This window comes from Myodes glareolus, chromosome 3 (genome assembly GCF_982192425.1).
Source record: "Myodes glareolus chromosome 3, mMyoGla1.1, whole genome shotgun sequence".
Lineage (NCBI taxonomy): Eukaryota > Metazoa > Chordata > Mammalia > Rodentia > Cricetidae > Myodes > Myodes glareolus.
Window position 1 is genome coordinate 29,075,295 of NC_142028.1, and position 22,349 is coordinate 29,097,643.

General features: G+C 45.8%; 1 protein-coding gene across 3 annotated transcripts; it reads left to right on the plus strand.

Annotated features, from left to right (window-relative positions):
- The first annotated feature begins 1,085 nt into the window (after positions 1–1,085).
- Phc1 (polyhomeotic homolog 1) lies at positions 1,086–22,289 on the plus strand. 3 transcript variants are annotated; one of them, XM_048444308.3, is made up of 15 exons: positions 1,086–1,289; positions 3,780–3,937; positions 5,613–5,723; positions 6,464–6,544; positions 7,124–7,273; positions 7,908–8,063; positions 13,624–14,116; positions 15,892–16,661; positions 17,204–17,351; positions 17,608–17,819; positions 18,585–18,699; positions 19,417–19,525; positions 19,698–19,848; positions 20,212–20,443; positions 21,315–22,289. In XM_048444308.3, the coding sequence occupies exons 2-15, from the start codon at positions 3,824–3,826 to the stop codon at positions 21,467–21,469; spliced, it is 2,997 nt and encodes a 998-aa protein (XP_048300265.2). In that variant the 5' UTR covers positions 1,086–1,289; positions 3,780–3,823; the 3' UTR covers positions 21,470–22,289. The 3 variants fall into 3 exon arrangements, with proteins under 3 accessions (XP_048300265.2, XP_048300262.2, XP_048300266.2); XM_048444305.3 differs by lacking the exon at positions 1,086–1,289 and adding an exon at positions 1,305–1,385; XM_048444309.3 differs by lacking the exons at positions 1,086–1,289; positions 7,908–8,063 and adding an exon at positions 1,305–1,385.
- The last annotated feature ends 60 nt before the right edge of the window (positions 22,290–22,349 follow it).

The window sequence follows — 22,349 nt, forward strand, 5'->3', positions numbered from 1 at the left end:
GGCAAAGGCTAAGGAGAGCAGTTATCTTTGTTATCTGTGCCCCGATAAGACTCAAGCTTCCAAGAGTGACCGGCACACAGTAGGTGTCCCAAGAACACCACCGAAAGACTGGGCGTATCTAAATCCTGATAAATTAGTGTTACAAATAAAACGAGCCTCCCCTACCATATGCTCAGGCGTTGCAAAGGCAGCACCATTGTTCAGCTCTTTACACCCCGCCTTTTCCATTGTTTTGGGCGTTCTAATTCTTTCACACGTGCATGTGACTTTAAAGATCACAAGCACACAATCAACCCAGAAACCACCGACTTAAATGTTTCTTCAAAGCAAGGTGCCCCCAGGTTCCTGCTTTTAAATGAATTGCAGCTTCTAACGGGCTCAGTTTCTGGGCAGCGTTCTTTCCCGCCTTCTTGGAGTTGAGGCGAGGGATAAAACAATCAGTATTCTCTCGTCGTTCCCTCAACCTCGAAGTTTCTCTTTCCTCCTCTTCCCTTCCCTCTGCTCCATTTCCTTTCACAGACCGTCGTTTCTCAAGGGTTTTCGCCCCGCTTCCTCCCTCTCTGCCTGCCAGTCCCTTTGATCCTTTCTTTTGAGCCCCTATTCCCAGAAGCTGCAGAAAATACCTTCTTTTCCCCCCCTTCACGTCACTTCCCTCCCCTCTCCCATCTCCCTCTCTTCTCGGAGGTGAGTCCCTCTAGAGGCCAGCGCTTTCTTAGCTCCGTCCTTTCCGACGGCAAGCGGAATTCGGAGAGAAAGAAGGGGGGAAGAAAGGAGGAGAAAGAAAACCAGAGCCAGGGGAGGAAAAAAAAAAGAACCAAAAAAAAAAAAAAAACCCACCAAACCCCAAACCACTCCGGCCTAGAGCGCGGAGGCCCGAGAGCGGCGTCGCCATGGCAACGGGCGCCGGCAGGAAGCGAGGGACGCGCGCGAGGGCGGGCGCGGGGAGGGGGCGGGCCGGGGGAGGGGTCGGCTGCCCCGGAAGCACCTCCCCGCAGCCCCCTCCCCGCTGGCCCGCGGCCCCCCGGCCTAGGCCCCCACCCTCGCGGCGGGGCAGGAAGTGACAGGCCCGCGCGAGCCCCCGGCCTGGCGGAGCCGCGGCGCGGCCGGCACCCGGACGGCGGGAGGGGCGGGGAGCGGCGGCCGCGCCGGGCACCTCCCACCGCGCCTGGGCCCCCGCCCCTCCAGGAAGGGGAGGAGGCGGAGCGCCGCCGAGACCGAGCGACCCCCCCTCCCCCGCCCCTGAGGTGGACGCCCCCCGCGAGGACTCGGGTGCGGAGCCCGGCGCGAAGGTAACCGGGCGGCCGCGGGCCGGGGAGGGGCCGCATCCCGGGGTCTCGGCGGCGCGGGGATGTTTCCTCAGCCACCTCGGCGTGTGCAACGCCCAGGTACCTCCCCCAGCCGCGCTCCTGCCTCCCGCTCTGCTGCGCTCTGCGGTGCTTCGGTGCTGCGCGTCCCGGTCTCCGTGCTTTGCGCTCGTTTTGCTCGGTGCTGTGTGTCCGTCACCTCGTTGCATCTGGCCGCTCGTCTTCTCATTCATTTCTCCCTGCCCAGACTTCGATCCTTACGTCCGAGCATGCTGTCTGGTTATTTCCCTGCTTCTCGCGCTCCGCCGGGCTCCCCAGGCTCCAGTTCCTTGACTTCTGTGCCCCTCCTGCTTGGCTCCCTACTATTAGAATGTACATTGCCCTGCTTACGAGTCCGTTCGCTCCGGGCACAGCGCTGTATCCACCCCCTTCTCCCGGTGTGCTTGATTTCTCGTTGGAACTGCGTTTTCATCACGGTTCTGTGTAGAACAAGAACCCGTGGGGGACATTCCGAGGCACCCCCAACCCCTGCTTCTTGCTCCATTCTTACTGCAACAGAGTGTAAAAACTCAGGGACTTGATCCTACAGGCCCAGTACCGTGTCCACCTCAATATTACTTTCTAGTCCCCTCCCATCGGTGTACAGCTACCTCAGTTGAGTCTTTCCACATCCACACCAAATGGAGGTACCTTTTAGGGTGGCCTTTCATTCTTCTCCCAGTTTCTAATTTTTAATTCTGATTGCGTCCTAAACTGCTATCTTCATTTTCTATAGTTAATCTGGAACTCACAATGTGACTTAAAAAAAAAAAGTGTGCCTGCGAGATTTTGGATGGCAGTTTCCCCAATGGAAAGACTTTAAATTGGCCCTTTTCTGTTCTACGATCTGGGGGACATGAAGGGGTCATTGAGTGTATGAACATTTTTTTTTTATATATACAAGCCTCTATTGCAAGTAACAGGGTCTGATGTCTGTGAGTCCAGTGAGCTCAGTCCAGCAATGTCTAGTACAACTGTGCCATGCTGCCTCTAATCCTTGCCCACTTTTTTCCTTCACATGCTGATATTGAGGATTCATGGGTCTGTATCTGTTCAGTGCTTTGATATTTTGGCAAAAAGATGTGGGGAGAAAGGTAGACTGGAGGTGAAGCTGGTGATGCAGTGTCCTCTGTGTGCCCCTTCCGTTATGTCCATGTGTGGAGTGACATTCGCTCTTCCTACAGTGGGTAGAGTTCTCTGGGGACAGGGATGTGATGCGGTGACGCTGGGGGAAAAAATAGGAGAAATCTCAACTTTAATTGACAAGGCCAAGAGTTTGGCTTTTATTTACCTGTTTGCTTATCTGGGATGCATTCCCGAGAGAAATCCGTTCACCCAATGAAACTGTAGACAGTCCATAGCAGAAGTTGTGGTCAGGTTTATATTCCTAAGCTGCATAGTGCTTTGGTGACCTGATCGTTCTAGTAATCTGGTGTTTCAGAAGTAAAGAATGTACAGTGCAAGTTTAACAAAAGAAAGAAAAAAAAAAGAAAAATAATGTCATTTTAGTGCTGCTTTAGAAGAATGTTTCTTTTTGCTTCCCTTGTTTCTTTTATGTTTGCTAGTTTTGATGTAGCTTCTAGAGGGTAAATTCTTACACGTTGGTAAAGTTGAATCTTATTTTTTTTGAGTCAGAATACTACTTAGGAGTATGTCACATGCTCATTTTGTTACCTCACTTGCTAATAGGGACGCTGAAGTTATATAAGGAGGAGTGAGAGGCCCGAGGCTTTAATTAGTAGCTTGGCCTGTAGCCAGTCAGCTACTTGGAATCTGTGGGTAGTCCCCAGCGTTTATCCCCTTCCGTGACCTGTCTCTCCGACTGCCTCATCAGCATCCAGGTCTCTCCATGAGATGAGGATAGTGAACACTCGCGCAGAATGACACCGCTTTAATGGCAGAATTTTTTGTTTGTTTTGCTTTTTTTGTTTTGGGAAGAGGCAAAGTAGTGTAAAGACTTGATACACAGAAAATCCTCGTCTCCGCTATTGTAAAATGGGGACAGTAATAAAAAGAGTACAGGTGAGGGGTCTAGGCCAGGAAAAGGAGGCAGCCAAAGGGGTCGCAGGAAGTGCTGTCCATTGTTAGGATGATAGTGGTGTGATGGAGATAAGAATAAGGCGTTTTGAATGGGTCAAGTTTAAACTGCTGAACAGTGCTGGGGCACGAGGTGGTGTTTTTATTTAACGGTACGCAGGAGGAGGCAGGTATGTAAGGTCTCTTGAGACAGTGACTAGCTTGAAAAGATGATGGTGTGAGGGAAACATGATGTCAGACACTGTTGCAGATTTGAGAGTTCTAAGACCTCAGAGGAAGAATCTTAGATACTTTGTGGACTGACTGTGGTTTTGAATAATAATAATAATAATGATAATAATAAAAGAAATGACATATTAGATTCGAGGTATAACTAATCCTTTGCTGATTCCCGTCTAGGGTTTGAGTCAGAGCACCATTCTTGGGGACCCTGGAACACTGTCATGGAGACTGAGAGCGAGCAGAACTCTAGTTCCACCAGTGGGAGTTCCAGCTCAGGGGGCAGCTCTCGGCCCCAGATAGCGCAGATGTCCCTGTATGAACGGCAAGCCGTGCAGGTGAGACTCAGCTGTGACCGAGTTCTGTGAGTATTGGCTTGGGTTAGGCAAAGATGCTGGAAGATCACCATCCCCAGATTCTTTCTGGAGAAGCTAAGGAGTAAGCTTTTTTTTCCACTTCAAAATCTTAGCAGTTTACAAAATTAGAGCAAGCAATCCCAGAAGGAAATTTGGTTGTTTTGTTTTTAGCTATGTACCAAGTTCAAGGCAGCTTGGGCAACTTGGTGAGAACCTGTTTTGTAAAGGTGATTCATTGATTCAATACGAAGTACTATAAAGTTCATACATGAATAAATAAGGTTTAGTCTATTTAACTAGGTTTTAATTAACCATTTCTCTTCATTGTTTAAAAACCGTTATTATTTACTATTTTGTGTGTGTGCATGTTTGTGTGTGTTTATAGTGCGGGATATGTGGAGGTCAGAGGACGGCTTATGGGTTTTGTTTCTGCAGTATATATAGGTCCAGTTGGCGTGCGAGCTTCTGGCAAGTTCTGTCTCCATCTGTCATCTCATTTTAAGAGTTCGGTAGCTGGACGGTGGTGGCACACGCCTTTAATCCCAGAACCTGGGAGGCAGAGGCAGGTGAATCTCTGAGTTCGAGGCTAGCCTGGTCTACAGAGTGAGTTCCAGGACAGACAGTGCTGTTACACAGAGAAATCCTATCTTGAAAAAACCAAGAAGAAAACAAAAACAAGCAAACAAAGAGTGCCAGCGTTGCAGATGTGCACCACTGCATCTGGCCTTTTGTTTTAAGTTGTTCTGGGGCTTGAACTCGGGTCCTTGGGCTTGTGCTGAAAGTGCTCTTCCCCACCGAGCCGTCTTTCCTGCTCCGATAGTCAAGTTCTCAGTTTTGGGTCTCATAAGTTACTCTGACTAATAGAAATACAATGAACCTCTTTAGACATTTACTTTTGGACAAATATCATATCCCATCCTTTAAATACTCTGTTTGGAAATGAAGCATTTTACTTTGAAGATTTTGGTAGAACAGTTGTAATTATTAAGAACATAGGGAAATCCAGTTAACACTAAAGTGATCACTATCATTTTTATAAATAGTCATTGACATGGCACAATAGATATTTGAACTTATCAATTAGTAGACAGTTTTTGCCTGGTAGAATTGTTCAGAAGTCACTACTGCCTTTCTGTCATCTATCTCCAAACAATTAAGGATCTGTATAGCTATGCTAGATACCTAAAACATATAGCTTTTTGCTTTTATTATTAGTGTCTATTTATTTATTTATTTGAGATGCGGCTTACTCTGTAACCCTGGTTGGCCTGGAACTCGTCACCTTTCTGCCTTATTCTTTTGAGTGCATCTGTCACCATGTCCAACTTTTTTCCTTATACTAACCAGTGTCTCATTTATTTGCAGTTTGTCTAGATCTTCATATATATTTCCAGGACTCATTTTTGGAAGTAAAAGTTCATATACACTGGTTTCCTTTTCCTGCTGTGCAAGGACAGAGCATATAATCAGCTGTCTATCCTGTTTTAGATGACTGTATCGACTACTGGATGCAGCATAGTCACGACGAGTCAGACACTGATGATGGTTCTGCCTTCATCCCCCTTGGCTTATCTCCTTTCTGACTCCTTTTCTGGCAGTTACAGTGATGTGCATAGGATCAGGAATGATTACTCTTATTTTGTGTCCTGTCTTCTAGGCTTTGCAAGCCTTGCAACGGCAACCCAATGCAGCTCAGTATTTCCACCAGTTCATGCTCCAGCAGCAGCTCAGCAATGCCCAGCTGCATAGCCTGGCAGCCGTTCAGCAGGTGAGAGGTCAGCAGCTGGGACAAGAGGGAAGGGGTCAGGCACTGTAGGTTTATGGGAGAGGAGCAGTCTGGGGCAAACTGCATCCTCCACCAAAGCCTTCCTTTGCCTCTTGTACTAGTAGGAGAAAGGGTGGTTCTTAGATTCTGGGGTTGCAGTATGAACTGTGGGATACTCTTTAGAGGTGGAATGTGTTGTAGACCTGCTTTGTCTAATATGTAGCTTCCAGCATATGTAGCTGTAGAGTACTTGAAATGTGACTAGTTCAAACTGAGATGACACTAAGATTATAGAAGAGCTTGATTGATCAAAAGAAGGTAAGCTATCTCAGTCGTTTCTATATTAGTTTAATGTTGAGATGATAATATCTCTCCCCAAGTGATATTTATTTTGTATGTATTGTATAAATAGGTTACTGAAATTTATATCATTCCACTTAATACTTTTAAATATGCATAGTAGGAAATTCCATATTTGATGTTGTATTGGACAGCTCTGCATTAGATGTATCAGGTGACTCATGATGTGACAGAGAGAGAGGACCAGTTGCCTCCTACCCTGATGATACTGGGCAGCTTATATGGTCATTTGAGGTTGCGGGGATAGTGATATATTTTCCTTACTCCAACTTAGAGACCCTCTCTTCTTACCTGAAATCTCTGTTTTTTGCCGTGGATTAATACCAGAAGACAGGGAGACACCCAGCCTTTTCATTGTTTCTGTTATGCTTCCCCTTTAACAGGCCACGATTGCTGCCAGTCGGCAGGCTAGCTCCCCCAACAGCAGCACCGCACAGCAGCAGGCTGCTACTACTCAGGCCTCGGTGAGTGCTGTCAAAGTCTGGTCTCTGCAGCTGGGCTGTGGGTTATCGTGTCTCCAGTGGGTATTTATTGCTCTTATTGGCAAGAAAAGAACAGGGAACCTATTGGAATCTGTGTAGTTTTTGTTTTCAGACAGGCTTTCTCTGGCCAGTCCACGCTGCCTTTACCTTACAGTGACCCTCCTGCCTCTCCCTCCTGGGTGCTGGGATTGCAGGCGTGCATTGTCTTTAAATGGGAAAACCTAAAGGAGGAAGGAGAAAATCTTGTGCAAGAAGAAATGACAAATGAAAAGTTGCTTTCCAGAGAGAAAGAAAATCAGTTCGTTTCTGCCCTTTGCCTACTCAAGTGTTGGCATTAGTGGTTGTAGGAGTGCTTTCTTTTTTGATTGTTTGTCTTTTTGCTTTTGTAATACTCCAGTGTCTAGGATGACAGTTTTGGGTAGGAAGTTATTATTTATTTCCCTTGATTTCATGAGGGTGACATCCTGTTCCTGGTTCTGCTGCTCTGAAGTTGTCCGTTGTGTGTATTTTCTTTGATTTCTGCACAAATCCTCAGTCCTGGTTCCTTTATGCACTGTACAGATCAATCTGGCGACCACATCAGCTGCCCAGCTCATCAGCCGATCCCAGAGTGTGAGCTCTCCCAGTGCTACCACCTTGACCCAGTCTGTGTTACTGGGGAACACTACCTCCCCACCCCTCAACCAGTCCCAGGCCCAGATGTATCTGCGGGTAAGCCATCGCCGTAGCCACCGTTGTGCTAGGGGCATAATTCATAGTTTGTCTTCCCTGGCAAAGAGTGGAAGTGTTTTATGTATTTACTTTTGTGGTGTTAGGGAGGGAACCCAGGGCCTCATGCGTACTAGGCAAGTGCTCTGCCCCTGGGCGATACCCTCAGCCTGAAAGCTGTTTTATTTGCTTCTGGTCATCCACATGTTTTAAGACAAGTTGACCTACTCCCCATGTCTTATGTAAGCTAGAAAAAAAATGCTTTTAGATAACATTGAGATCCTCTGTGGAAGATGTGGCCTTGACATTTGATAAATCAGTGATAGGTGTAGTCTAGGCTTTAAATGTGCGACTTGGATACACAAATTCTAAGTATCTCTCAGCTTACCTGTTTCTGTGTAGAACTATCCTTGTTGTCTAAATGTCTTCGTTATCATTCCGTAGTCTTCTGTACATTCTAGGCTTTCTTCTGGATGAGTCGTCACGCTTGGAGAATGAGAGGTTCTTGGGTTGGTGTGGAAAGGGGCAGGCTCACTTGTTTAATATCTGCTGTTTATTTTGTCTTGTGGTCCTTTCCTTCCATTTCTTCTGTCTTCTCTTTTCTTCTTTTTCCTCTCCTACCTCCTCCCCTTGCCAGCCACAGCTGGGGAACCTATTGCAGGTTAACCGGACCTTGGGCCGGAATGTGCCTCTAGCCTCCCAACTCATCCTGATGCCCAATGGGGCAGTGGCTGCAGTCCAGCAGGAGGTGCCACCCGCTCAGTCTCCGGGAGTTCATGCAGATGCAGATCAGGTCAGTGGCAACCACTTACTGTGGAGAAGCCCGGGAGCATGAAGGGATGACCATAGACCAGGCCCCATACTCTGCCCCTTTATTGATTTTTTTTTTTTTTAGTTCTTATTTTGTGTGTTTTGGCTTCTTTTTCCTCAGCTCCTGTAAATCCCTTAAAACTTATGAGTTGATTTGAGCTAAAGAAGGAAGTAGAATTGCTTAAAAAGATCCCTGTGGGTCTGGAAGTCTTATAATATAAGTTGATTTTTCTGGGCATCCTTTTGTCCTCTGTAACTTAGTTTCATTGAGTCTTAAGTCCCTCAGAAATGTCACCAGAAGTTCGGGATGTTGGGGGGAGTTCTGTAGAGTTAGGTGTGAACTCGCCCCGGCTGAGTTGCTGGTAGGATGTTTGGTTCCTTTTGTTCTTGACTTACTGTGGTTCTCAGCTCTCAGTCTCCTGTCTCTGTCCGTGTTCTCAGTAGTCCTTTCTTCCGTTTGCTTTTTGCGACTTTTCCCCAAAACACATATATTTTGATTTTTAGCATATGGATGAGATGTAAACTAGGACCTTAGAATGTTTATATCTCTTTCTTCAAATCTAGCGGGAAGTAGATAAATACCTTGTGTTTGGATATGTGTTTAGAGCTTTGGGGGATTAAAAAGAGATGAGTCAACTCTTCAAAGAGCTGCGGGGACAGCAGTATCATACGAAATGCAGCTAGCCCTGAGTGACACCGGAGCTTCAAGAACTGGCTGTTACTTTACAGGGTACCTGAGTGGAGTGTTGAAGATAGGCAGATTTGATTTGGATTGAGGAGAAAATTGACAAAGAGCAAATGTGAGGGCACAGTTCATTTATATACATGGGACCCCTGTGGGAAGGGTGGGTAGTGGCGACAGCAGGGATCTGATGTAGGTCTGTGCTAGACCCTTTGCCTCTCATGCACATTGGGTTGGATGGATCTCCAGTTTTGTCAAAAACAATACAAAGAGACAATGGGTCTAATGGTAGAAGATGCCATTATTTGGAAGGAAACTGAAAGCCAAGGAAAGGAGGTTGTAGTTTTCTTCATGTGGATGACTTCGTAATAGCAGAGACAATTATGGGCTATTGAACAGCAGATAAACAGAATAAGAAAAATGCTTCAGAAAGAGTCAGGGAGCTGGGGAAGGGAACTGCTAAAAGACTCTTGGGGTCATCTAGTTATAAAATACCTTTGTAGGCTCTTCTGGCAGTGGGAGGCCAAGAGGAGCTGGTCGTGCTTTTATAGCAGTTCTTTAATTTATCCGTCATCCATCCATCCATCTGTCCATCTATCCAACCATCCATCCATACACACATGCATACATATATGCATGCATCAGTAACAGTGGATATAAGCATAGTGGCTAGAATGCGTACATGGTGTCTGGGTTCTGATGCAGCTCTGCATTTAACTGTAGCACCTTGATCAGGCGCTCTAACGTGGTTCTTCTGTGGTCTCTTCATCTGTATAGTAGAGTACACCCAATGTGCGGCGTGTTGTGAGGACTAATTGAGTTGATTATAAGTGCTTGTATCATATCTGGGCTTAGCATTTACGGTTGTTAACTACTGTCATTAGTTAACTATTGTCAGTCACTCTGTAGTCTTGGATGCTCAGGAAAGTCATGATACCTACGTTTGTGGAGATTATGGACCTTTAAAGTACTAGCTATTAAGCAAACAGTTACCTGAGTGGTATAATAATTGCTTCATTAGTAAGAAGAAGATGATCTAAGAATAAAGGAAGACACTTAGTCTTATGATGGGCTAGAAATCAAGGAGGTGACATTTAACACGGGCTCTATAGACACTAGCCAGGTATGGATGTAAGGAAATGCTGAGTGCCTGGAGAACATAATATCTAAAGATCCCGAGGGAAGAAGAGTTGGCTTGCTTGATGAATTATAGGATGGCCGATTTTCTGGGAGAACTGGACCATTGGGAGAAACCTCATCTCACAATTCTGGGTCTGTGGTTAGGACTTCAGTCCTTACACAAGGGTGATGGGAAGCTAGAGAAGGACTTTAAAGCATGAAAGTGCAGGGAGTCTTTTTTTCTGTAGTGTAAAGACTGTAAAGGCTGTGTTGAATGTATTAATAGGGAAAAGAGCAGTTTAGGAAAAAGATGATTTTGGCGTAGCAGTGAAGATGGATAGGAATGCGTGGATTTGAGACTAACAAGACTTATTGAAGGTGAGCAATTCAGTTTGGAGGGACTGAAGGATCTGAAACAAGAGCTTTTGGTGCTGTGTCTGAGGTGAAAACTGGAGAAATGGGTTAGACTGAAGTTGTCTGTGTCTGTCTGTCTGTCTGTCTGTCTGTCTGTCTGTCTGTCTGTATCTATCTATCTATCTATCTATCTATCTATCTATCTATCTATCTATCTATCTATCTGAGACAGGGTTTCTCTGTATAGCCCTAGCTGTCCTGGAGCTTTCTTTGTAGACCAGGCTGGCCTTGAACTCATAGAGATCTACCTACTTCTGCCTCATGAGTACTGGGATTAAAGGCGTGTCATCGTGCCCGGCTTGGAGTTCAGTTTTGTACATGCCAAATTAAAGATGCTTTTGAGACATGTATGAGGTACCAATACAGCGGCTCTGCATGCTCCTTGAATTTGGAAGAGCTAGCTTAGAGCTAAACATGTGAAAATGGTATGGTAGACATAGGTGATACATCTATTGAAGTTAAGGAATGTTTAAAATTGTCTACGGAGAGCATATGGTCTGTCGAGAAGAATGTCTAGTAGAACTCTGAGGGTTGGGGTGAGCCCTTAGGAAATTTGAAGGTGATGGGCTGACAGGGAAGGGGAAAGTCTGTGCTGTGGGGTGTCATGAAGACAGTGGAACAGGACAGTGCAAGACTGATAGGTATGAATGTGGGGGGGCACCACCCATTTCTTTTCAGTGTAAAGGAGGAAAACAGGATGGGTTGTTAATCTAGAGGGAGAGCTACTTCAGAGGAGGTGGAGGGATTGAACTTGAAGGACTGTTTGCTGGGGAGTGTGAATGAGGACAGTGGGCAGAGTTTAGTTAGTGGAGTTGGAGAGGACAGAAAGCAGGATGAAGCTGGGGGAGGGGAATAGACTGGGAAAGCGGGGACAGACAGGGAGAGGGGCACAGGCAGCTCACACAGGCAGAATAAGAGAGTTGATATGATAAACTTTCTAGAAAGCAGGAGGGCAAGGGTCCAGAGCAGGACTGCCCATTGTTAGAGGAAGAGTAGTGAGACAAAGGGGAGTGATGGAGCCACATGCTGGGAATGCAGAGATGGTGGAACCCACAGGCGAGGTAGAGAGAGGAGAAAAGAGAACGTTTCTGGGGTATATGGAGAGTAGGAAAATGTGGAGTGGCCATTTGCCGAAGGGAAGCTGTGTAATCAGTCAGTCCTCACTCCTGACGAGAGTTACTTCTGCAAAGCTGGCCTGCTCTCCCAATGTTCTGGATTCAAGTTCTTACCTTCACCCGGCTGTCCTCTGCTGGTTTTCTAAGTGGTCATCCTGATCAGTTCTAGTGATGTGGTTTACACCATCTTATCATTGGCCCTTCATGGCTTACTTTTTAAAAAATTCACTGATTTATTTCCATACATATGTGTATGACTATGTGAGTTTATATGTAGCATGTGCATGCAGGGGTCTGAAAAGTCTATTGGATCTCTCAGAACTAGAGTTAGAGGAGGGTGTGAGCTACCATATGGGTTCTGGGGACAGAACTTGGGTCCTCTACAAGATCAGTAAGTACCCTTAGTCCCCTGAGCCATCATCTCTCTAGCCTCTTACTCAGCTGCTTTTAATAGAAGTAGCAAGTAGGCTGGGCACGTAGCTCAGGGGTGGAGTGCTTGCCTTGTGTGTGAAAGGTGCCCTGCGTTGAATACCCAGTGCGTCAAACCATCATGTATGGAATGGTTTCTCTGCCCTTCCCCGTGGCATCGAGTGTATGTGCTGGTTTCTAGGATCATACTTCCTTTGGTCCCTTTAATATAGCTTCACCGCCTCCTTACATACTTCTAAAATTTACTTTGAAAATTAATTTTCATGGGAAACAAATATATGCACAAAATTGGATCTGTATATTTACCATTGAATTTCAACAGTTGCCAATATGTGGCCGTTCTGTTCAGGCTCTTACCCTCTGACCATGGATTAATTTGAAGCAGATTCTTGATACCATCATTTTATATGTATACAATATATAACATGATATATAATAACATGTAAATAGCAATATATAATACAAATATTGTTATATATTTTGTATATGACATGTTTTGTTTGTATTTAAAGAAACTTAGCTTTATGTAATCTTTTTGTGAATATAATTTTGTTTGTGATTTGAGACAGAATCTTGCTATGTTGGCTAGATTACTTGAATACTGGTCTTGTTTTCCTCTTACCTCTACCTCAACAGCATGGATAGCAGCAGCATGCCTCTGCACCCTACCCTGCCTGAGAATGTTTTCTTCACAGTGTATTATCAAGATACATTTGTCTTATAGTCATTATTTATCATTTTAATATTTATATAATATTCTTTTGTCTAAATATAGTATCCTTCTTATGTGGATGGCCGTTTGGGTTGTTACCCAGCTTTTGTTACTCTGCATGGTGTTCCATACTGCTGCCTGGCAGTTTCTCCTGTGGAATTCCTGGTGTTTCCTCTGTGTGTGTGTGTGTGTGTGTGTGTGTGTGTGTGTGTGTGTGTGTGTGAATTGTGAATAGTTATCATTAGGGTATGATGGCAATTTCTTCCTCAAAATATTTACAAAGAAATGGCTTCAGCTATAGATTTTATCATGTTTATTCTGATTATTACTAAGACTAATTATGATAGTATTCTGATTAATAAATACTAGGTAACTATTTTCTCTCCCTCTCTGTTCATGCCCAACTGTTACATTCTAGACTGTTAACAATGAACAAGACAGATTAAATTTGCTATTTGTAGGTTACAACTCAGATTGTTTAACACTCGAGACCCTAGTAACCCAGTGTAGCCCCACTACTTTTCTTGTTTCTTATTTTTCTGCTCCCTGTAACTTAATATGATGAAATGTTTATTTTTTACTTCTGTGGTCTTGCAGATGCTTTTAGATATGCCTTTAGGTCCCTCTCTTCACTGTCTCCCCTCCTCTGTTTAGGAATCGTAGGTCTGCCAGTCCTGTCCCCCTGTAAACTTGGTTTATGTTTGTGTATATATTGCTGTTATACTTGCTGATTTTCTCATCTGACAGAAACCATGCAGCAGGAGCATGTGACTCTTGCATTTCCACTGTCCACGGCAGTGCCTGAGGTGTAATGTAGGTGTTTGGTAGATGCTAAATGAGTATGAAGAAAGAAAAAGTCAGAGACGTATTTTGAGAGAATAAATGTTAAAATTTGATGATAGGCTTGGTAGTGAATAACATTAAAAATTCAGATGTGTGTACAAAGCTCTTTGAAGACTGGAAGGACTTCGGTATATTGTTGGAGAAGTCCTGTGGGCGCTGGAATATAACAGTATAACTAGTTCTCAGCTTGTGAGTCAATCTACACACACCCATACATTATATCTTCCAGGTGCAGAACTTGGCAGTGAGGAACCAGCAGGCCTCAGCTCAAGGACCCCAAATGCCAGGCTCCACTCAGAAGGCCATACCTCCTGGAGCTTCTCCTGTTTCTGGCCTCTCCCAGGCTTCTAGCCAGGCCCTTGCTGTGGCACAGGCTTCTTCTGGGGCCTCCGGCCAGTCACTCAACCTTAGCCAAGCTGGTGGAGGCAGCGGGAATAGCCTCCCAGGCTCCATGGGTCCAGGTGGAGGTGGCCAGGCACCTGGGGGCTTGGGTCAGTTGTCTTCTTCAGGATTGGGTGGTGGAAGCTGTCCCAGGAAGGGCACAGGAGTGGTGCAGCCCTTACCTCCAGCTCAAACAGTGACTGTGAGCCAGGGCAGCCAAACAGAGGCAGAAAGTGCAGCAGCCAAGAAGGCAGATGCAGATGGGAGTGGCCAGCAGAGTGTGGGCATGAACCTGACCCGGACGGCCACACCTGCCCCCAGCCAGACGCTCATTAGTTCAGGTAAGGTGTAACCCTCTCCCCACACTTCCTTTTTAAACTCTTGGCCACGGAATGACAGTAGGAGGAGAATCTTACTGGTTTTGAAAGTGCTAGCTCAGTGACAGGATACTAACAGATGAAGATCTTACCAGTTTCCTCCAAGCAGCAAACTGCTTATAAAGCCCTCTGTCTACTTTACGCTCATATTTTTAAATGTTAACTGTTTTTTCAAGACAGGGTTTCTCTGTAGCTTTGGAACCTGTCCTGGACTTGTAGATGAGGCTGGCCTCGAACTCACAGAGATCCACCTGCCTCTGCCTCTGGAGTGCTGGGATTAAGGGAGTACACCACCATTGCCCAGCTGCCCTCTGCCTATGTTCATAGGGTAGACAGAGTTCCTGAGTTTTTCAAGTTATTCTATTCATTTCACTGAATTCTAGTGGAGTCGACAAATGTGCTGGAGATACATCTTTGACAGGCGGAGTCCCTGATGTCATGTCGCTTATAGTGTAGCATAAAGTATGAGTTCTCTCCTCTTTTTAGTGGGTAGTTCAAACAACTATAGTGTCAATACCAAAGGGTATGTAAGACCAACAAGAGGAGCTGTGGTTTACTGTGTGTAGTTGACTTGTGATTATTTGTATCAATGGTAAGGACAAACGGGAATTAGTAATAACAATAACCCTAGTTGTACTTGCTTTCAAATTGGGTCAAATAGAGTCAATGTCTATACTTGGTAATGTTAGCTTTTGTTTTCTTTGTTTCTACCACCTTCATCATTGATGTATTTGGATAATTTCATCACAAAAATTACCAATATTAAATATACTTTAGTCTTTCTGTCCCCAAAGTGCTTTCAGATCACATGCCTTGTGCGTTTTGGACAGTCTAATGATACGCAGGGCAGGACTGTCAGCTCCAGTTTGTAGTGGAGGAAATAGTAATCAAAACCTGTGTCTGCTTTCTTATAACTTTGTAGATGGTGACTTTAAAAATGGAGGCGCTTGTAGAGAATGTTGATACCTTAACCTCAGGGTATTTATTCTTTCTGTGAATATTAAATACTTCTTATGTATCAAACAATGGAATGAGGTCTAGGGATGTCAAAATGAATAAAACATGGATTCAGCCTTGAGGTAATGAAGGAAGGGTCAACCATTTTTTGCTAAGTACCAAGTGAGAGGATAGGATGATTATAGCAAAGGAAAAGAACTCACAGAAGATGATTCCTGACTTAAGGACCTCCCTCCTCTCACCTCTTCCTCCCTCCTTTCCTCCCTCCTCCCTCCCTCCCTCCCTCCCTCCCTCCCTTCCTCCCTTCCTTCCGTGTTTGTTCGTGTGTGTGTGTGTGTGTGTGTGTGTGTGTGTGTGTGTGTGTGTGTTTTAGTTGAGGTTGGGTCCAGGCCATAAGCATCCAAGGCAAGTTTCTATCACAGAACTCCACCCTAGTCTTATCTTTCTTTTTAACTTGTGTTTTCAGAAACAGCTCACAATTTGCTCAGGCAGGCCTTGGACTTGCCGGAGTCTCCCGAGTACTTGAGCGTCCAGGCTGTGCCCTGGAGCTCTTTGCCCTGAAGTAGTCAGTCCTGTCTAACTCAGTAGAGAGTGCAGATGACATGATGCTCAAGTCCAAGGAAGGCCAGGTCTCCTTTCACTGCCTCATTCCCAGATGATGAGGTCTGCTTTCATTGATTCCAGCATTGGTACATCTTAGACAGACGGCTTTGCTTTTAATTTAGAAGAATTATTGTTTTCTGCTCTTCTCTTTGTTCTGCTCTGGCTTGTGTCACACATAGCCACATACACACAGATCCAGCCCCACTCACTGATTCAGCAGCAGCAGCAGATCCACCTCCAACAGAAGCAAGTAGTGATCCAGCAGCAGATCGCCATCCACCACCAGCAACAGTTCCCGCACCGCCAGTCCCAGCTGCTGCACACAGCTACACACCTCCAGCTGGCGCAGCAGCAGCAGCAACAGCAGCAGCAGCAGCAAGCAACAACCCTCACTGCCCCTCAGCCACCCCAGGTTCCACCTACTCAGCAGGTCCCACCTTCCCAGTCCCAACAGCAAGCTCAGACCCTGGTGGTCCAACCCATGCTTCAGTCTTCACCCCTGTCTCTTCCACCTGACCCCACCCCCAAACCACCCATCCCCATTCAGTCCAAACCACCTGTAGCACCTATCAAACCTCCTCAACTAGGAGCTGCTAAGATGTCAGCTACCCAGCAACCACCACCACACATCCCCGTGCAGGTTGTTGGTACTCGACAGCCAGGTACAGCCCAGGCACAGGCTTTGGGATTAGCACAGCTGGCAGCTGCTGTACCTACTTCCCGGGGAATGCCAGGGGCAGTTCAGCCTGGCCAGGCCCATCTGGCCTCCTCGCCACCTTCATCACAGCCTTCTGGTGCTCTTCAGGAGTGTGCTCCCACCTTGGCCCCCGGAATGACCCTTGCCCCTGTGCAGGGAACAGCACATGTGGTAAAGGGTGGGCCTACAGCCTCCTCCCCTGTCGTGGCCCAAGTCCCTGCTGCTTTCTACATGCAGTCTGTGCACCTGCCGGTGAGTGATGCTTGATCATTTTGAAGATACTACTGCCTGTCTGCATCCACGTGGGCTTGGGACCGAGTGGAAATAAATAGGTGAATGAAGAGAAGGCAAATGGTGGCGTGTATGCGCTCTTTTTTTAAAGTATATATGTGTGTGTGTGTGTGTGTGTGTGTGTGTGTATTAAATATGTTTGTATAAACGTGTGTGTATGTGTGTAATATCTAAACTTCAAATTCCTAAATTTATTACTAAAATCTTAGGGTATTATCTGTATATTAATTAGTTCAAGGGTGCCTTGACCAAGTCCATCTTCGTAAAGTCAACAGTTCTTAGTTGGTCTACAATGAGTCTTTCAATCCCAAGTCAGGACAGTGTTGTTTTTCTTGTCCTGGTGCAGAAGTTACACTAATTGGGGATGACCAAGAGGTTTAGTGTATCAAAGGAAGTAAACACATTTGAGCATCTGGAACTAAGAATATTCTCTGGAAGTATACAATTACAGCTTTCCTTTCACGCCTAGATCTTAGCTACTTTCTTGTTTGTTCATCTTATAGGGTAAACCCCAGACACTGGCTGTGAAACGCAAAGCTGAGTCTGAGGAGGAGAGAGATGACGGCTCCACACTGGGCTCTCTGCTTCCTGCAAAGGCCTCACCAGCATCGGAGAGCCCAAAGGTAGTGGAGGAGAAGAACAGTGTTGGAGGTGAGTAAGCAACTTCTAAACCTTTGTTGGTGCCAGAGAACAGAGAAATGTTCTTAGTGAACTGGACGATAAGTCTAGTTCAGTAGAAAATGGGCCTGAACTTGGTGAGCAGTCAATAAAGAAACATGGGCTCCGTGGTGAATGACCAAAGATGAGCATGTTGTGGGGGTCAGGCTGCCTCAGTAGTGAGGAGTTAGTGCGTCATGTCACAGCCGTTCCTTAACGTCTGTGTGGTTTGTGCTTTCTTTTTGTCCAGAGAAAGCTGAAGCGGTGGCCGGTTTGAGTGCTAATCCTCCAAGCAGTGACTTAGTAGCCTTGGCCCCTCCCCCATCAGCACCACCTCCTACTCTGGCCTTGGTGTCCAGACAGATGGGTGACTCCAAACCCCCACAGGCTATTGTGAAGCCACAGATTCTTACGCACATCATCGAAGGCTTTGTGATCCAGGAGGGAGCAGAGCCTTTCCCGGTGAGGGCAGGGCATGAAAGTTGGACTGGGAGGGGAGAGATCATCTTATTATCAGTTTATTGTCAGATTCCTCCAAATACAGCAAGTGCACAACTATGTAGTCACTAGTGGTTCATTATGCTGCTAACTTCGTTACAGAAGAGGGAAGGAATGTAGGGGAGTTTGGGGACCAGAAGGTAGAAATGCTGGGCACAGAAGACAGGAAGGTTGCTCTTAAAGCTCTAGTGTTCAGTTAAGTACACTAGGTGACTTAGATGGAAAAAGCCAGAGACCCTTGTTTGCCCTATGGAAAGATCCTGGGACTGGAGAGCCGTCTCCACAGTTAGCAGTGTATGTTGCAGAGGACCCGAGTTGTATTCCCAGCACTCGTGTCACAGAGCTGACAACTCTTATACTAATTCCAGCTCTTGAGTAGGCAATTTTGGCTACCTGGTGTATACATGCTCTCACACACATATACACCCCTGGCTGGGTGTGGTGGCTCACACTTCTGAATCCTTAGGTGGCAGAAAAGCATGCAGATCTCTTGAGTTCAAGGCCAGTCTGGTCTACATAGCAACTTCTAGGAAAGCCAGGGCTATACAGTAAGACTCTGCCTCAACTCCCTCCCTCCCCCAAGAAATATCTTAAGAAAAAGATCCCCTGTTAGCCAGATTTGGCCTATACCTCAGAGCTCATCCGGGCAGGGACATGGGAAATGTCATGGAAGACTGTAGAAGGGCAAGAAGGAACTAGGCTACCTTAACTGGTCTTTCTCTGGGACAGGTGGGATGTTCTCAGTTACTGAAGGAGTCTGAGAAGCCCTTGCAGCCTGGCCTTCCGACAGGGCTGAGTGAGAGTCAGTCAAGTGGCCCTTTGGGAGGAGACAGCCCTTCTGTAGGTATGTATTGGGTGCTCATGGAGATGGTCGATGGGGATTAGGATTGAACCCAGTTCTAGCACATACTATGCACGAATTCTACTAATGAGCTACATCCTATCACCAGGTAGCCCAGGCTGACCTTTAACTTCAGACCCTCTTGAGTCTGGGGATTGCAGACTTGGGTCACCACACCTACCCAGTCCTTACGTATTTAATAAAGTAGGAATGTAAATAAAGTCTGTCTCACTCGCACAGACTTGTGTGAAGCCATTCAGAAAGCACTGAAAAAGATTTTGCTTATGCTTTTTTAAGTCTTTGTGGAAAAAGGGTGTTGTGTCTTTCTCTATATTGGTCAGTTCCTCCTCTATATTCAGAACAGAATCCTATCTGAAATCTGAGTTGAACTAGAATACAATGAGTAAGATAGCTAACATGAAAACAATCTGACTTAGACTTGAAGATCTCTGTCTCTCCAGAGTCTTGCCCTGCACCTAGGTAGGTCTCTGACTTGCTGTAGATCCCTGCCTCTGTTTTCTGTGTGCTGAGATTATAGGCCTGTACTCTTATGAGTATACTTTTTAGGGACAAGCCTTTAGGGTGTTTGGTTTTAGGTATTCTCAGTTAGGTTGTGTAGGTCTTTGCAGAAAGCCCTGAGGAAAATTAGTATCCAGCTCCGAGCCTAATGATTGTGGGGCAGCAGAGACTGCAGTAATTCACGAATGCCTTGTTTTTCAGAGTTAGATAAGAAAGCAAATCTCCTAAAGTGCGAGTACTGTGGGAAGTACGCCCCAGCAGAGCAGTTCCGTGGCTCTAAGAGGTTTTGCTCCATGACATGTGCAAAGAGGTAGGCTGGGCAGCTGACCCTCATTGACGTTCCCATCGGACGTTCTGTCCCTTCCCTCTGTGCTTTCAGTCTGTTCCCCAAGTCAACTCTTAAAATACCACTTCATGTTTATGAAAGGGCAGTGTGTTGTTTCCACGGCACCGTGACGTCTTATATGTACCCTGGCCTGTAGGTACAATGTGAGCTGTAGCCACCAGTTCCGCTTGAAGAGGAAAAAAATGAAAGAGTTTCAGGAAGCCAGCTATGCCCGTGTTCGGAGACGTGGACCCCGCCGCAGCTCCTCTGACATTGCTCGTGCCAAGATCCAGGGCAAGCGCCATCGGGTGAGCTGTTGTCCACCCTCACCCCCAGTTCCTTTGCTTAGGAAAAAGCACTGGGTAGAGAACTCTAGTTTAACACTGACTGTATTGATGTACTGATCCATATTGTAAGAGACTGTCTCATCTCCTTTCATCTGACTGCAAGTTCATACATCCATGAAATGAATCCTTCACTGTACTTGAGATAATTCAGGGACAAATTTGGTTAAAGAAATGATATATTTGAACAATGTGTCTGCAAATGAAGTACAACTTTAGTTCACCCCTCTTAAGACACAGTTCTGTCTAGCGAGGGTAATGGGAAGGGAAGGAACTCAATGATGCCATCCTTACCTGGTCCCACATGTTTTGCTGTCTCTTCTAAAGGGTCAAGAGGACTCTAGCCGGGGCTCAGATAATTCCAGTTATGATGAAGCACTCTCCCCAACATCTCCTGGGCCACTGTCAGTAAGACCTGGACACGGAGAACGTGACCTAGGAAACACCATTACAGCTCCACCCACACCAGAGTTACATGGCATCAACCCCGTGTTCCTGTCCAGTAATCCCAGCCGATGGAGTGTAGAGGAGGTCTATGAGTTCATCGCTTCTCTGCAAGGTACTGGGAGCCTCTTGAGCAGAACGAGGCCCACATTTCCCCTTCGTCATCCACAAGGGCACCTGATGGACCTGTCAGCAGCTGGCCTTGTGTCTGTCTGACAGCACAGAGACTCCTTGCTAGTTATTCTGGCTGCTTTCCCACAGTGTACTTCACTAATTCCCTTCTGGGCCAATGTCATTAACTATAGTGTCTACATTTTTTTTTTAACTTTTGAATTAACTATTTCTCGCTTGGGTTTTTTTTTTTTTGGGGGGGGGATAAAAATCTCTTTGTTGGATGTGAGTGAGCATACATGACTTTTTCAGTGAAGTACACGAGAAAAGGCCTTTGTTTGACTCACTTTCTTCAAGGTAGGACTGCCTCCATTAAACATCTGGTTATCTGTCTGAATTAAGGTCCTTAAAGGATAATGTTGCCAAAGCTGTTAATCTTTTTGCCATTGTTAAGAAACCATGTGTGTAGTTTTTCTTTTCTTTTTATCTGGTTTTTTAAGATAAGATTTCTGTGTAGCCCTCCGTCTTGTAACTTGCTTGTAGATCAGACTGGCCTCAAACTCACAGAGCCACACCTGTCTCTGTCTCCCCAGTGCTGGGATTAAAGATGTATGCCACCACCGACGAGCTAGTGTCTAGTTTTTATCTCTAAAGGGGTTAGGAAGTTATTTGTGAACAACTTGTTGCTTTTCTGAAGCTATATGGAGTCGTCAGCAGCTCTAATTTCACCTGCTTTCAGAGCTTGCCTCAGGTCTATTACTGAATCTAGAATGGCACTTCGGGATTAGCCATCATCAGGTCTGTTTATCTTTAGTTCTTCCCATCTTCTGATGCTACCATGTAGTTTCTCATATGTTCCCATCTTTTCCTTTTAGGCTGTCAAGAGATCGCAGAAGAGTTTCGTTCCCAGGAGATTGATGGACAGGCCCTTTTATTACTTAAAGAAGAACATCTTATGAGTGCCATGAACATCAAATTAGGTCCTGCCCTCAAAATCTGTGCCAAGATCAATGTCCTCAAGGAGACCTAATGTGACCCTCTGCACAAATCAGCCTAAAGCAAATGCCCCAAGCATTCAGGCTATACCCTGGGGGCAGCAGACTTTGCAGGGAAGAGCGAGCTGTTCCTCTTACATGGCCCCAGATGGGGTATCCAGACAGAAGTGCAAGCATTGGTTGCTGGTGCTACATGGTGGCAGCTTTGACATTTTTCTCTGGGTTTCACCTTAAAACACACACAACCCATTCTCATTATTCACACCTACACTAATCCGGTTTTCAAGCAGGCAGACTGGAGACTAGGACTGCTCAAGCTTAGCCTGGAGAGGAGTGACTAGCCAGGTCTCACTTCTCAAGAGGAAGAGTGTCTTGAATGGTAAGGCATGGAAATGGATGAGATGTAGGTTTGCCTTCCCACTGGGAGAGAGCAGTTTTCCTAGCTTGTGTGGCACAAGTAGCAAAACCTGGCACTCTCCTTCTCTGAACTGTTTCATTGTGACTGTAGCTCAGTTTCTGTTATCCTTTTCTCCCTTAGTGCTGTTTCCTCCTGCATCCATGGCAGGGTCACCAGCCAGTGTAGATACTTGGTTGGTATCTGATTTGCTGCAGGGACTAAAGGTATTGGACTGACACGTGTGGCTGTCGTCATTCTTTCTGCATCCCCGCTCCCTTCTCATTTGTTATCATCTTCAACCCCTTTTCTACTCCACCTCTGCTCTTTCCTATAGCTTTACAAACCAGGAGTGTGTGGGGCTAAGGTCAGGATTGTAAGCACCTGCCTTAGGCACTATTCCTTATACAACAAAATATTAAATATTTTTTTCTTCCTCAGTAAAAGGCTGAAAATTGGTCTCCATTGTCTTACTTCATTCCATTGTTTATTTTCCTTAACACAAAAAATGACAAAGCCAG

Excerpts from the sequence above, each read along its gene's own strand:
- Phc1 (XM_048444305.3), top strand. The coding sequence starts at position 1,349 with ATGTTTCCTCAGCCACCTCGGCGTGTGCAACGCCCAG. Across the intron at positions 7,274-7,907 it reads AGGCCCAGATGTATCTGCGG|CCACAGCTGGGGAACCTATT; the intron begins GTAAGCCATCGC and ends TCCCCTTGCCAG. Across the intron at positions 18,700-19,416 it reads AGGAGACAGCCCTTCTGTAG|AGTTAGATAAGAAAGCAAAT; the intron begins GTATGTATTGGG and ends CTTGTTTTTCAG.